At 40.9% G+C, this 14,838-nt stretch overlaps 2 protein-coding genes across 2 annotated transcripts; both read left to right on the forward strand.

Moving 5' to 3' along the window:
- Positions 1–480: 480 nt before the first annotated feature.
- On the forward strand, positions 481–9,593 carry pask (PAS domain containing serine/threonine kinase; the record flags this gene model as incomplete). The annotated part of the gene is made up of 20 exons (XM_083927914.1): positions 481–688; positions 1,284–1,513; positions 1,621–1,791; positions 1,869–2,003; positions 2,176–2,310; positions 2,487–2,727; positions 2,867–3,087; positions 3,374–3,503; positions 3,854–4,025; positions 5,186–5,415; positions 5,669–5,792; positions 6,400–6,989; positions 7,091–7,233; positions 7,344–7,511; positions 7,622–7,747; positions 7,853–7,987; positions 8,090–8,289; positions 8,671–8,804; positions 8,915–9,064; positions 9,430–9,593. The coding sequence occupies 20 exons, from the start codon at positions 481–483 to the stop codon at positions 9,591–9,593; spliced, it is 3,807 nt and encodes a 1,268-aa protein (XP_083784040.1).
- Positions 9,594–11,061: 1,468 nt separating this feature from the next.
- On the forward strand, positions 11,062–14,074 carry mterf4 (mitochondrial transcription termination factor 4). The gene is made up of 4 exons (XM_083928816.1): positions 11,062–11,095; positions 11,438–11,843; positions 11,936–12,120; positions 13,564–14,074. The coding sequence occupies exons 1-4, from the start codon at positions 11,069–11,071 to the stop codon at positions 13,963–13,965; spliced, it is 1,020 nt and encodes a 339-aa protein (XP_083784942.1). The 5' UTR covers positions 11,062–11,068; the 3' UTR covers positions 13,966–14,074.
- The last annotated feature ends 764 nt before the right edge of the window (positions 14,075–14,838 follow it).

Raw genomic sequence — 14,838 nt, forward strand, 5'->3', positions numbered from 1 at the left:
TGCTTCCCTAAGAAACCTACGGGGACGGCGTTAAAGTTGCGCTGACGCCACGGTGACGTCGACTCGGAATAAAGTTGTTGAAATTGCAGCGGTAACATAAACAGCGCGGCATCGTTTTTGTTTGCGGTGGCAGACACGTTAGCAGATGGCTAGTTTATGGCAGGCCGACTGTTAGCCACCTAACGTTAGCGCAGGGGAGGTAACGTTACCTTGTCAACTAGCGTCAACTGAAACTGCTGCGCCCTTTGTACAGTGGGAAACAACGAGCCGAACGGTTTCTTTCTACGACCCGGGGTGAGTGTTTCGGACTTAATACGGATGCTAATACCCGAGAAAGTCATATGTTAATGTGATTGATAACATTTAATAATAATAACAGTTAACCTGTAAACGTAAGTACATCATTGTTTTATGTTGCATCCATTAATTCTCTTTATATGGATTCAATTATTGTCAATCCCAGCTGGATAACCAACAGCAATGTCGATGTCAACTGAGGCTCACTTTGGGGTGAGCCAAAGCAGCAGCAGAGTAAAAGGAGACACTATTTGTGTGGTGCCCGACCTCACCTGTGCTCTCCTGGAGGAAGACTTTGGTCTGAATAGCTCGTACCCGTGTACGCAGAGACCGTTGTGCAAGAGGAGACTTTGGGAATTGCAGCGTCGTTATTATCCTGGCTCCTTGAGAGGTCAGTGTATCGTATGTGGTTGTTGTTGTATGGAGAATCTTTGGTTTAGGTTTGGTCTATAAAATGACAGTGTTTCCCCCCGGGATTGTTAAAGTATTTCTGATTCTGATTCCCAGAGCCCAAGATGACATCCTCAAATGTATTGTTTTCTTCAAAACTTAAAGATATTCAGTTTACTGTCCAGAATATATTCACATCTAATAGAAGCTGAGAATAAAATAATTTAGACTTTTAAGAAGTCTTCTTTTCTAAGAAGTTGGGGATTCATTTCATGGGCAACAACTAATTGATAATTGTGAATAGAACTGTAATGACTAATCAGTTGACATGCAATTTATCCAGCAGTTTTCATAATTGATTATCTTTAAAGAATTTATCAATGAAAAATGAACACAGTTGCTGTTTTTGTTTGATCGTTGACTTTTTGATTGTAAGTTGACTATTTGAGTTTTGGTCTGTTTTTCCAACAAAACAAGCTTTTTAAAGAAGTCACCTTGTGCTATTAAAATAAACAATGTAGTCTTTAATTGTGAGGATAAGGATGGGAATGAGTGTTTCGTTTTTTAATGTCTTACTCCGATGTTTGTGCTTACAGGTGAAAATGTGGACGTGTGCACTTCTGTGGCAGCAAGAAACCTACAAATCTCTATCTTGCATCCTACCTCCCAAGTTTCTGCCGTCTCCCTGCCACATCCGTCCACTGTGTCAGAGACGGAGGAAAGCTTGTTCAGCCAGATAATCTCTGGAGATTTTGGCCTGTCGAGATCTCCATCCGCCCTCAACCCAAACAAAGTCCTACTTACAGTCGACCAGAAAACCAGAGAGGTACCATGTGTGCACTTAATGTAAACAGTGGCGACTGAGCGGAATTGGTCAAACAGTACTGTAACTGGAGCATATGCTGTAAATGTGTTTTTGTCTTCATTTGTCAGATTTTGTCGGCAAATGAACAGGCCTGCAAATTGTTTGAGTGCGACACCAATGAGCTGATTGGAAAAAGGCTGTCCTGTATCATCAAGAAAACCAGTCAGGTCCTAGAAGAAGCACTGGAAGAAGATTTTATGTTAGTGGATGGAACTGTTGCAGCTGTGTCTGGAAAAGTGGTATGAAAATTAAAAAAACCTGAAAATGAAGTTAAAGAGTGTCTTATGTGTGTTTTAACGTGTTAATTTATCTTTAGGTGGATGTTGTGACATTATCTGGAGAGGTACCAGTGTCTGTGTGTACCCACAGATCGCCACAAAATGAAGAGCACTGTATTGTCATGATGGAAAGTGTGGAAAGGGAATCAGCCTTTCTGTCCTTTTCACAAGACGTAAGTTTGTCATTGTTTCTTTTTATAGAGCATTCCTGCTTTCCCTCCTTGAAAAGGCTTTTTTAACTTAATGGTATTACCAACATATCTTCAATTACATGCTACTGTGTAATAGTACACATTTCTAACCCACTAAAACAATTATTTGATACACTTTTGATGTCATTTCTAGGGTAGTGTCCTAGCCTGTGACTTGGCGTTTGCCCATCTCCATGGATACCACCATCCCAACGAGTTAAAAGGGGTGTCTGTGAAGGAGCTAATCCCCTCTTTACAAATCCCCCTGCACCGTAATATGTTGCCCAAAGTAAGCACTCTTTATAGAAATCTTGCTTCCTTTAGCTTAGCTTTCAAGTTTCTGTTTACCAATGTGGCTGTTAGACAGTTCAGGGACACTGAGCAAAGAAAAGATACCCCGAAACATTTTAAGTTCAGGTATTTCTGTCTGTCATCCTTGACTTTGCATGTCCTTCCTTCTTTCAGATGCTGAGGGTTCAGAGAGTGTGTGGTAAAAGCAGAGGGGGTGCCTCAGTCCCACTGTGTGTCAAACTACAAGGGGCAGTGGTATGTGGGAGGCCCCAAAACCAAAACAATGGGACTGGTTTCCCCAGCCCAACAGAGAGTCTTGAAAGATCAGATATACAGGAGGAAAATCAGCAATGCTCTCCTTTCACCTCCTCTTTGGGCAATTTAACAGGCTCAAAGCTCAAAGAGCCATCCTCTGGTAAGGTGTTTAGTTTTTTTTTACAGGCTAGGCTGTGATTTGATACTTAATCAGAAAATAATTAAAAAACACAAACTGTTATTTGGGAAAAACTGGTGCGTTCCACTGTCTGCTGTGGAAATATTATACTGTGAGGTAGTAACTATGATGCTTCTCCAACTTGTCTTTACTCTTACAAAAGTGAAAGTAGACAGCATTGGCCTCTCCCCCACCTCTGCACTTGAGTACACCGGAACAGTGTGGGTGTTTGCTCCTCTGAGCGGTCTCCTCCTGCTCCACCCTGATGGATCAATCTACAGCATCCACAACCACCTGGCTCTCAGTATGTTTGGCTACGACAAGGATGAGCTGCTGAAAAAGGTTAGTCAACAGGAATAATGTGATGTAGTTTTACCACTGAATGCTTCAAGTCACCTGGTTTCGTATGATACCAATATATTGAATCTAGCTTTAAAACAGATCCTGCTACAGCCTCTTAAAAGATAAATTTTTTTGGATTTTATGAATTTATATCAGATCACTCAAACTATGTTCAGTTTGGATTGGAAGATCAATTTTTTAACCCAGCCCTGGAGTTGAACAAGGCTGTTTCGATTGGCGACCATGCCAACTCTCACTACTGTTTCTGCTACTATGTCATCAACAGAGTATCACTTTTCTGATGCCTGGTTTCTATGGATGGATGTCTGACTCAGACAGAAAGGTCAACCCCATGTCGGATTCTCAAGCAGAGGTTAATAAAAGTGCAGCCTCATCCAAAGTATCAGAGATATATGGTGAGCATTTGTATATTTGTAATATTTACAAGATAGGAGTTTTTCACCACTCCCTTGCAGTGATTAGTCTAAACTAGAGGGTTTTAAACTGTGATATGGTACAGTGTCAGACTTTCAAAACACTTGGTATAAACGGTTGTCTGTTGTGGCAAAAATAAACCAAAAAAAGAGAGGTTTATGTGTGTGTCATGTCCAACCATGCTTTCACAATGCTGTCCTTTATACCAGCACTGCTACTCTAGATTTACTGTTTATTTCTGTTGTGTGTTTTTATTTTGTCTTGTCATACAGTACTCTTTGTTTACACTGTGCGATTCACCTTATTCTTTTTTTCTCTCAATTCTCCTCAGAACCTTCCTCACTGGTGGCTGGTGATATGGCCACGGTGCACCGGGCTATCTTGGAAAGAACCTCCACGGGGAGAGGCAGGATCTTCACTGGAAACAACACCAGGTTGGAGAAACCGGGCTGCGCTTTGTCTACCCTTTCTCCTCCTGCTGTGACCTCCACACGAGTGGTTATGTAAGTATGTCCTCGTCATAGGCCACCTGAATGTTTTTTTACTCAAACTCAATGAATTTGTCACCAAATAATAATAAACTTCTTGAATGTGACTGTTAAATCTGCACAGAAAATGAAATGCCAGCAAACATTAGAATTAATAGTAGACCAAATATTTGTATGCTTTGTATTTTCACAAATGAGAGACTTGACAAAAAAGCTGGTGTAGCATCATCCACGGACCTCAAAGCAGCAGACTATATTTAATTTGCCTGGCAGTAAATATGAAAATACAAAAACTCTATGGTTGAGCCTGAGACTCGCTCTGTGGATTAAAACCAGCCAGTAGAGACACTAAACACTCTCTCGCATACTCTCTTTAAAGCCAAATCGTACCACTTATTATCTGTATCTTTAATGGTTTCTGCACAAAGATTTTCTGAACTCTTGATATGGATCAGAACTGTTTAGATGGTGCAACCTGGGATCAGAATGGTTCCACTAATGGTTGTTCAGTCTTTCATTACCAAACAACAAGCAGTTCAAATTGTCTAGATTGTGTATATAGTATATTTTCTATTCTTATTTTTTATTTTTTTATCTTCTATTTTATTTTTAATTATCTTTGTTTACCTTATGTAAACTAAGGGTCTTTGTTGTCTGTGTCTGTGTTGTAAGCTACTGCTCATGTGAATTTCCCCGCTGTGGGATCAATAAAGTCTATTCTATTCTATTCTATTCTATTCTATTGTGATACTGGAAGATATTTCAGATTTTGGTTTTCAATGTATTAATGCTTCGTTCTCTTTTGCCATCTGTTGGACAAACAATGTCACAGCATGTATGAACAAAAAGATGTCTTTACTTACAGTATATATTAAATGAGTTTTAATTCCTTGTACACAGTCATGATCATCAAATGTCACATTCACACTAGATTTGTTTGGTCATTGCATGTTTCCCCACAAAGGAATAAAAAATAATTCTTGAGGGTCTTGTGGATTTTTTTGAGGGTCATAAATCTATGAACCTCTGCTAGAGATTTAAACATCCTTTCTGTGTGCGCACATGTCTGTACAAAATATCCAGTACAAAATTGTTTGCCTTTTTTATAGTATGATCCTTATAGTCTTATTTGATCCTGATTACCACACATTAAAATCCAGCCATTCTTTCCTCAGGTCTGATGACACCACAGAGTTGATTGAGGAGGCAGCCCAGGTTGCTCTCTGCACTGGCCAGCTTGACAGTGTTGATAACACTCAGGCTCTCCTTAAGACATTTGCCTGGGTGGAACCTCCAGAAGAAGAGACCTACTGCCTCGTCTCCACTGAACCACCATACTTTAACCGAGAACAGCAGCTGGGCAGTAAAGTTCATAAAGATAATCAACCTGCCAAGATTATCCCAGGTATGATGCAACTAAACTATTGTCGTTTTTGTGTTTTGTTTACAATAATTTATTTGTAGGTCCACTCAGAAACTAAACTGAAGTTCATATTGGAATGGGTACTGAAACCGAACATTCTGCACAACATGTTACCGTAAAGATTTCATGATTTCGTGTGGAGTAATTTTATATTTTCAGTGAAAACTTTTCTACCTGTACAATTTTCAATGCAATTTTCAATGTTTTTTGTTTTGTTTTGCTATGCCCTCTTAAGACACTACCAGTCAGAATGGTGTTGGCAGGGTGGGTGGCACCTCATCTGATGTAGGCAAAGGCATCCGCTCATGTGCCTCTGCTCTCCAAGACTCCAGCTTTGAGGTCATCTCACTGGAGAGCAGGTAATAGTAGAAGTTGCAATTCTTGGCCTCAAGATACATTTCATTCACCACATTTTTAGCAACTAAATATGCAACTGACTTTAACCGTATTTGCGTGTAATCACCCAATCTGCTATCTCATTAAGATTAAAAGCGTATTTGTTATGTAAATGATCATGACTTAAAGACTAGGAGAAAGTAGCACTGCTTTGCAGAATACATCACTGAAGAAATTCAAATCTTTTTCATCATCTATTTTATACTTTCAGTGCCTTCAAATTATTTAGGCTAACATTTTATGGGTTTAAGATTAAGTTGAGAACCTCAATTTAGATGAAAATCTATCCTGGCATGACAATCGCAAAGTATTCCATAGCATCTTTTTGGAGTGAATAACGTTTCACATGCATCATTTACAAGCCAAGTAACCACTGAATCAGGCCAGGATTCTCAATGAAGCCAATGTGGTGCAGCTCTAATTGTCAATGACATGCCAGGTTGAGATCGGAAAGAAAACTGCTCCTTTTGATAAAACAATGTCATCTGAATTTGTTCATTCTGGAAATATTTGCCACTCTGGTGCTATCGGTTGTTCTTTATAATAATTCATTGAAACTCAATTGCCCAGGTCATCGTCTGGCTTCTGTGAAAACTTTGCTGGCCATGGTGGTTCTGATCCAGGGCAGGCAGAGAACTCTCATTCAGCACACATAGTGGACTCAGCCAGCTATTTCCTGGACCTTAACAGCAATGGTGATCTGGTGACCCGGGCCCTGGCCAACCTAGATCTGAGCTCTAGTGCAGAGCTTCTCAGCGGTGGGGCGTACAATGATGATAACCAGCACTCCATGATATCCTGCAATACAGCTGAGCTCCTGCGTACACCTTCCCCATGCATAGTAGAGTCCGACCAGGAAGCAGAGCCTGTTGAGACTGGGAACAATGGTGCAGAGGCCAGAAATGGCCCAAGTGAAGAGCAAGTAAGAAATGACCAGGACGAGCAGGATCAGTGGGCAGCTCTCTCTTCAATTCATAAAGAAAAGAGCCAAGAGTTCTGCGTGCAAATGAATGATGGGATTCAGTCAAGGGCAGACATTCCTGCCACATCTACTCCAAAGAAACTGAAGGTGAACGGGCACACCCTGTCCTCAGACACTACACAGATAGTGGAGGGGCGATATGAAGGAAGTGCGTACCACAGAGATGGCACAAGAGTCGGTTGGTACTACTACAACTGTTAATCTGTTGCTCTCAAAAAATCAACACATTGTGTGGCACAAAGCAACAAGACTTCAACTAGTATCTTATTTTCTCTCCAGATGTGCAGTGTGATGTGTGCAGGACTAACTTCCCTGATGGAAGCTCCATGTTCTGTGTGTGGATGAGTAGACATGGCCAACAGGGGACTGTATTGCAAACAGATCGATCACTGCACAACCAATCAGGAGCCAGTCTAGGAGAGGTCAGTACCAATCTTTAGTCCTAAGTTAAGGTGGCGCATATTTCTTAATCAAAATATGAAAAGTGTGGTGTGTGTTCATCTTATAGTTTTTCACTGCTTTCCACCTTTAGAGGATTGGTGAGGCCAGTCCCGGGGAGGCATTACGCTCCACCATGGACCTGGAGCAGTCTCAAGCCTGTGACGGGCAGTTTGAAGAAGAGTATGAGCCTCTTAAAGCTGTGGGTAAAGGAGCCTTTGGCTTTGTCTGGAAGGCAATAAGGCGCTGTGATGGAACAGGAGTAAGAAAATGTTCTTTCATTAATGTAGAAACATAGGCCATATATTTATAAGATTTTGTAGGGCAGCGGTCCCAAACCTCATATTTTCTTGTTATTTTTAAACTGTGCAGGTGATTGTGAAGTTCATTAAGAAAGCCAGGATAGTGAGTGACTGCTGGGTAGATGATCCAATGCTGGGACGAGTCAGCCAGGAAATTGCCATACTGACACGAGTACAGCACCACAACATAGTCAAGGTAACTGGGTTGTCACATCAGACAACAATGTTGTAAAAACCTTCATTCATTATGTTAAATTATTCAGCTCATCCTACATCATTGTGTGTTCCACTGTGCCATTAGGTGCTGGAGGTGTTTGAGAATAGTAGTTACTTCCAGATGGTGATGGAGGAACATGGAGAGGGCTTGGACCTTTTTGAGTTCATAGACAAGCAGCCAAGGCTGGATGAGCCCCTGGCCAGCTACATCTTTAGACAGGTATGTACAGAGGCAAGAAAATGCATAGGACAAGAGACTGGGCTCTAATTTGAGAAGGGTTCATTTGTTCCATGCTAAACTAGAGGTTCTGTCTCTTTCCAGCTGGTGGCTGCTGTCTTCTACCTGAGGAATAAGAACATCCTCCACAGGGACATAAAGGATGAGAACATCATCATCGACAAGTGTTTCCACATTCGATTGATAGACTTTGGCTCTGCTGCCATGATGGCTCCCAGGAAGTTCTTTTACATTTTCTGTGGCACGCTGGAGTACTGCTCCCCAGAGGTGCTTCAGGGAAATCCGTACGTAAATAATATCTGAGAATGACAGGTGTTATTTGTTCCTTTTTAATGAATCAAGAAATGGGAAATGTCATGTTGGTTCCCTTTTAATAGATGGTATGGTTTAAAATGGGACTAACTGTCTTTATGATTGCACAGCTTACCCAAAGCATTAAAGCAGAATCTAGGTCAGATAAATTTTCCAATCCTGTATGACCTTAATGACCCATTTAACTTTATGATGTACAATTAAACTACGGTATATGTACCCTTTTAAGGATATACCGGTTGTAAAGTTGCAAAGCCGTACTCGGACACTAAATTAACTGGCGAATATAATGCAGCAATGTTTTCCATTTTGCCAAGCTTATTTGAATTGTTTGTCTCCTTGTACTGTTGTAGCTATGAGGGACCAGAGCTGGAGATGTGGTCTCTTGGTGTGTTGCTCTACACTCTTTTATTCAGTGAGAACCCTTTCTGTGGAATTGAGGAGATCCTGAATGCCAAACTTAAGCCCCCGTTCCGCCTCTCTCCAGGTATTTGTTCTTTGCTGGTGGTTGCAAATAGTTTTCATTGATTGTCCACCAAAAAATTGACTCTTTTCCAAAAACTGCTTTTCTGTGCTTGTCTCTGTGTACACTCTCAGAACTGCATGGTGTGTTATGTGGGCTGCTGCACCCTGATCCTGCTCAGAGAATGACTCTGGACCAGTTGCTGCTAGAGTCCTGGATCAGCCAGGAAATTTCACTGGCCGAGTACAGCTGGACAGAGGTGGTCCCTGCAACTCTTAGCTACTGTGAGTACTCTTAAATGCTAAAGTTACACTGACAATTGTCTCCATGTTTGTACATTTTGCAATATTTGTTAATTAATCTTCTTTAACTTTCCCACCTTGCTAAGTGTACGTTATTGAGTATAAGCTTTGTTTTGACAACTACTAGTGGCCTAGTCCAAATGTTTTCGACCGGGCCTTAGAGTAGGATATAGCACCTGGCCAAGCTTGTTTTGTTTAATTCTTTTTAGGTTCTAAAATGCACATAACTCAGTGGATCTCTTTGTGTTCACTTTACCATTGAGAATCTGTGCAATCTGTAGTGTCAGTTTTTCCAAATTAAAGGTAGTGACAGCTCATGTACTCAGGACCCTCTCTTCTTTTAACAGGCTCATCACAGTATCAGAATTCCAGTCCCAAACTGTTCATCAGACAAGGCTTGTTCCCAGGTGAACATGATGAGACTCTTCCTGATGATGAGGAAGATGAGGAGGACAGGTTGTCAATGGTGGCCCTTGAATCAGAGCTTCAAAAGTATCTCCATGAAGATTAATGACTGAATTTAAAATGACTTGAACCCCACCATCCGTCCAACATTTAGTGTGTAGCAGTGCAAAGAGGACATGGAGTGCTTGTCTTAGTGCAAGGCTATAATCAAACACTACTGTCTAGACGGTAGACTTTTAGAGACAAATGGACCTTTGCCTTTATGAAGTAGACACAGCTCGCTATCAAGTGTAATGAATATCATTGTCAGGCTGTTGTTGGTTAAAATGTGCATGTTTGGCATATTGGTGATTACTGAGTGCAACACAAAACAAAAGCATCACGATGTAGCAGTTTTATTTTTTTATATTTAATCTATTTTATTTATTCTATGGATATAGGGACAGTTTGAAGCATTAAATCATAGTAGTTGTTCACAGGGATCCAGCTTTGCTACCAAAACCCACAAGGAACCACAACCTTGAGTTGTTTACCTCAGAGAAACCACACACAGAACTTAGTTTGATCGAAGGATTCAAGGAAATGGTTTTATTGATCCAGATTTTTCTTTTTAATCAGTGTGTTAAATCTTGAGTATTTTAATTAAAATTGTAAGTATATTTACAATATTTTATCTATTTATTTTATACTTGAATAAATATTTTACCGCTCATTTTGTCCCTTTGTATGACTGAGGAATTGCTGGTTGATCAGACCTGTAGGTGTTTGTTTGTCGTTCAAACATTGTAAATGTTTAATTTTTATTTTGTTGTTTAGCCAGTAAGCACAGTAAGTCATGGAATTGCAGTACAATTTAAAAACAAAAACATTTTTACATTGCAGTTTCTAATGTGGTTACACAAGATAGCTTAGGCAGCAGCTGCGTGGTCTGACTGATAGGAAATGCAGATTCTCCAGAACAAAATCCCAGGTAAGAGTTAAGGACACTTTAAGATCAGTAATTTTCTATCATGAATTGTCAGTATATTCAAATACAAATTAGGCAGTTGCTAGAACATGCATTTTACATTTAACAGTTCATAACTTTTACGGTTTGGGGGGGGGGGCATCTGAATAGGTTTATTCTAGTCCGCCTGTGAATATTCTCATTTGCCCAGGTCATCGTTACCCTTTAAAGCAATTTCAGTCTAAAGTAACTGGACTTGGTTATTTGTCTAGGAAGACGTTTCACCTCTCATCCAAGAGGCTTCATCAGTCTATGAACGCATCTGACCAGGCTGGGACTGGTTTATTCACTAGTACGTTTGCTCTCTATAAAAAGTGGATCAACAGCTGTCAGGCCGACAGTGGTCTGCTTTTAGAGCCTAAGGGGAAGCCCATATTTTAAAACACGTTGGTATTGAACGTAACATTAAACAAATCGTCTCCTATTTGATAAAACCATCAGTAGCACCCGTAACGTCTTCTTTTCCCTTGTACTAAGCGCCTTCTGACCGCACTTCTCGCCAAGCAAGCAGAGTTCAGCGGAACCTTTTTTTCTGTTGAAGCAGAAAGACGGACGCTTTTGAACGACGGACAAGCATGGGTACCCGAATTGCTGCGCGACAGGTGAAACGCAATGCGATAAAAACATGATGGGTTTTATATTTCTTTAACTTCAAATACAATTATCACATTGTGAGACGTTAAATTTAATGAACCTCATATGTAGAAAATGTCGAACAAATGACTGACAGCCCACTTTTGTTATAACCTTGTCTGCTACCTTATGCTAACGACATCACAGCTTGTTTACTAGCTATCTTCTGCTGCCTTCTCTTTTATGCTAATCATACATAACAGTGGCCACTGTCCTGTTCTGACTTCCCACCATAATTCAACAACAGGGACATAACATAGCTGATGTTTGTGTATCATCAGCCAAGCTTGTGTATGGTTTCTTTTCCACAGGTTCTTCAATGGACCGTGAGAAGTACCACCTCCTCTGTATTTCTTCAGTTTGGGAGATTTCACCTGCAGCCTCTATGCACCGGGTACAGATTGTTCTGTTCCTCCACCAGCCACAACAATGACCCCCGTCCTCTCTCCAGGACACCAGTCACAGAACTGTCCCTAAGCTCTCTGGTTGATATGGGATTTACAGACTCCCAGGCAGAGCAGATGTATGAGGCCATTTCCAAACTCAGAGGAAGTGCTGCCAGTCATGCTCTGTCAACTCTCACAGCTCTGTTTGTCTTGGGCCTCAATCCTTCCAGTGTGCTGAAACTTCTGGAGAAATGTCCTGAACTTTACACTGTCAAGGAAGCACAGCTTAACCAGCGCATTAAAAACCTGCGGAAACTGGGATTAATTGAAGGTGAGATTGTGATGTTTGTGACGTACAGTTTGTCGTAATGGGGTGCTTTCTACGATCATGAATCTAGTATTTTTCTTTATATCCCCCATCAGGCAGTATTCAGAGAGTGGTGTCCCATTACCCCCAGATTCTGACAGTGCCTGTGAAGAGAGTCAAACATGTGGAGGCGTTCCTTAGAGAGAAGTGCCTGTTTACCGTCCAGCAGGTCACAGAAATCCTCAGAGATAGTCCGGCCGTAGTACTGGAAAACATGGATCAACTGGAGTACATGTTTCAGGTCAGTATTTCAGGTCATTCTCTGGTTCCAGTTCAATTGTCTTTCTTTAGGTTTTGTACTGTTAGTCAGACAAAAACACAAGCCGTTTGAAGGCATTACTTTGGGCTCTAGAAAATTGCGATGGGCTTTTTTTTCAGACGTTTTATAGAATAAGTGATTATTCAATAGATTAATTAAATAATCATCAGTTGTTTGCCTAACTGAAATAAATAGTTCTAGTGACAGACAACAACGCCTGTGTTAAAGTGCGCTTCTCATGGTAGACTGCAAATTTATTGACTTCCTCCAAACTTGAACAAACATCATATCAAAGGCCACAGTTGTAAAAGGCAATGCCTTTGCTGTTCAGAAAGCCCTATTCAAACTAGACACTTCTTACATACAGTATGCATGCTATATTTATTTTTCCACTTGTTACACAAGATATCAGCATACTTTATAAACCGACAGCCCCCACCATCCAAAAAGTTTCCCGAGGTGTTCCTGCTGTTTTCCTACAACCATCCCGTTTCTTTTTTTTTTTTAAACTGTCTATCAGCAGCTTATCCATTTCCCTGCTTTCTGGGACAATAGTGTGCATCAACCGCACACTCACACTTTTATTATCCATATTGACGTTTTGTACTCCAAATCCGCTAAGTATGGGATTGGGACACTGCTATAGCACTCCCTCTGGTGGCCGTAATCACACACCACAGCTCTTTGGCAACAGTGGTTGTGAATGGATACCCCTTTTACACCAACTTTAATTTTAAACTGTTCAGAACATGTCAACCAAAATTACATTAGTTCAGGACCTGGTAAGTTGGTTCACATCTGAAACAAAAAAAGGTTTTCGTGATCTGAAGTATGAATAGCGACTACATCAGGAGAAAGCAACAATGAAGATGTCAAGTGGGGGAAAACGTGTGTGCAGTGGTCTCATTAATAGTTGGCCCATGCTTGTTTTTTGGATAAAAAGAATATCTGTAATAACAGAATAAAAGCTTGCAGGTAATCTATGTGATCCACCATCTTGCTACTTCCATTAATAATTATGCAATGCCCTCTGTTGATGCCACATCCTTGATTACAATGGTTCTGATCCAAACGCTAGATAGAGCCAAGGTTCCTAGAATCCTGAACAGAGCCAGTTCAAGAACCAGAGCTAATTTAATAGAAAAGGGGTGTGTGTTGGTAGTAAGTGGTGTATGAATTGGCTTTCTCTGTAGAATGGAATCTGAGTCATTTCAGGTTTTGTGCTGCTTTTAACCTGAGAACTGATCTTTTAGCCACTTATAATCTGATATATGCCATAGAGCCGTTTATCTGTTGCTGTAAGTAAATTGTTTCTGTAAACTAGTATTATAAGTTATTATTTGTTATGTTAGGGTTATCTTGAAGTGTTTTTGTGTCATTCAAAACTGACGGTTGTTTGTAACAGCATGTGTTTACTTCCCACAGTACGTCTACTTCCGAATGGGTGCCAAACAGGCTGAAATGGTGAAGGTCAGGTTGTTCCGTTTCACTCTGGAAGAGGTTCGCTGTCGACACTCTTTTCTGGAGCGCAGGGGCCTGTATCAAACCCCAGACAAGAAAGGACAGACGACGATCACCAACCCCAAACTGGACAGCATCCTCCACGTTGACCAGGACACCTTTCTCACACATGTCGCCAATGCGTCCGCAGAGGAGTATGATGTATTTAAAAGAATGATGGCAAGAGAATGGCAGGAAGAGGAGCAACGGCAGGGCAGTATTGAAGCTGATAGTGATAATGATGATGATGATGAAGAAGAAGAGGAGGATGAAGAAGATGAGGAAACTGGAGGGAAAAGTGGATACAGGAAGAGGAGAAAAAAATGACCGAGCACTGTGGGAGGGACTGTGTGAACTTATTCAAAGAGGAAATTACATGATTAGAGAAAATGACATGAGGGGGATACTCTGTGAATCAATAAAATGTTTCCTTATATCTATTTGTTTAACGCTGGTTTGTCAAGTCCTATAGAAAAATTCTTATCTAAAACACACATTGAAACAATGTCTCGCTCTTTGTTACCTAGCTAGTTCTCCTTTATATGTAGCCATGATGATGGTAACTGATTGAATTTCGTTAGCCCTCCAGTTTGAAGTAGATTTCTGTATTTAGGATGTACGATGTGATGACGTCAGTATGAGTTTAGGCCATTAGATGATCCCTATATGCATCATGAGTTACAACTATCAGGTGGAAACATTTTCTGCCAAAGATTCCTTCAATGGTCAAAAATGTTTTGGACTTCAGTGCTCCTACAAGCAATTTTTGAGGCTTAGCTGCCTTGATCTAGAGAGAGTGATCCATGCCTTTATCTCAACACTGCTGGATTACTGCAATTATTGGTATGTTGGTGTTGACCAGTCGTTGCTTTGTCGCCTGCAGCTTGTGCAAAACGCAGGTGCTCGTCTCCTGACAGGTAAAAGAAATCGCGACCACATTACACCAGTTTTGCCCTCACTACAATGGCTCCTTGTCTGCTTCAGGATTGATTTTAAGCTATGGTCATTTGTTTTTAAAGCTTTAAATGGACTGGCAGCTCTGTATTTATCAGAACTTCTAATTTGTACTCGAGCCAGAGCCCTGAGGTCGGCAAATCAACTGCTGCTGAAAGTCCCCGGAACTAGACTGAAAACCAGAGGTGACCGAGCCTTTGCTGTGGCTGCCCCTAGGCTCTGGAATAGCCTGCCCTGGCATATTAC

This window comes from Echiichthys vipera (assembly GCF_963691815.1).
Source record: "Echiichthys vipera genome assembly, chromosome: 15".
Classification (NCBI taxonomy): Eukaryota; Metazoa; Chordata; class Actinopteri; order Perciformes; family Trachinidae; genus Echiichthys; species Echiichthys vipera.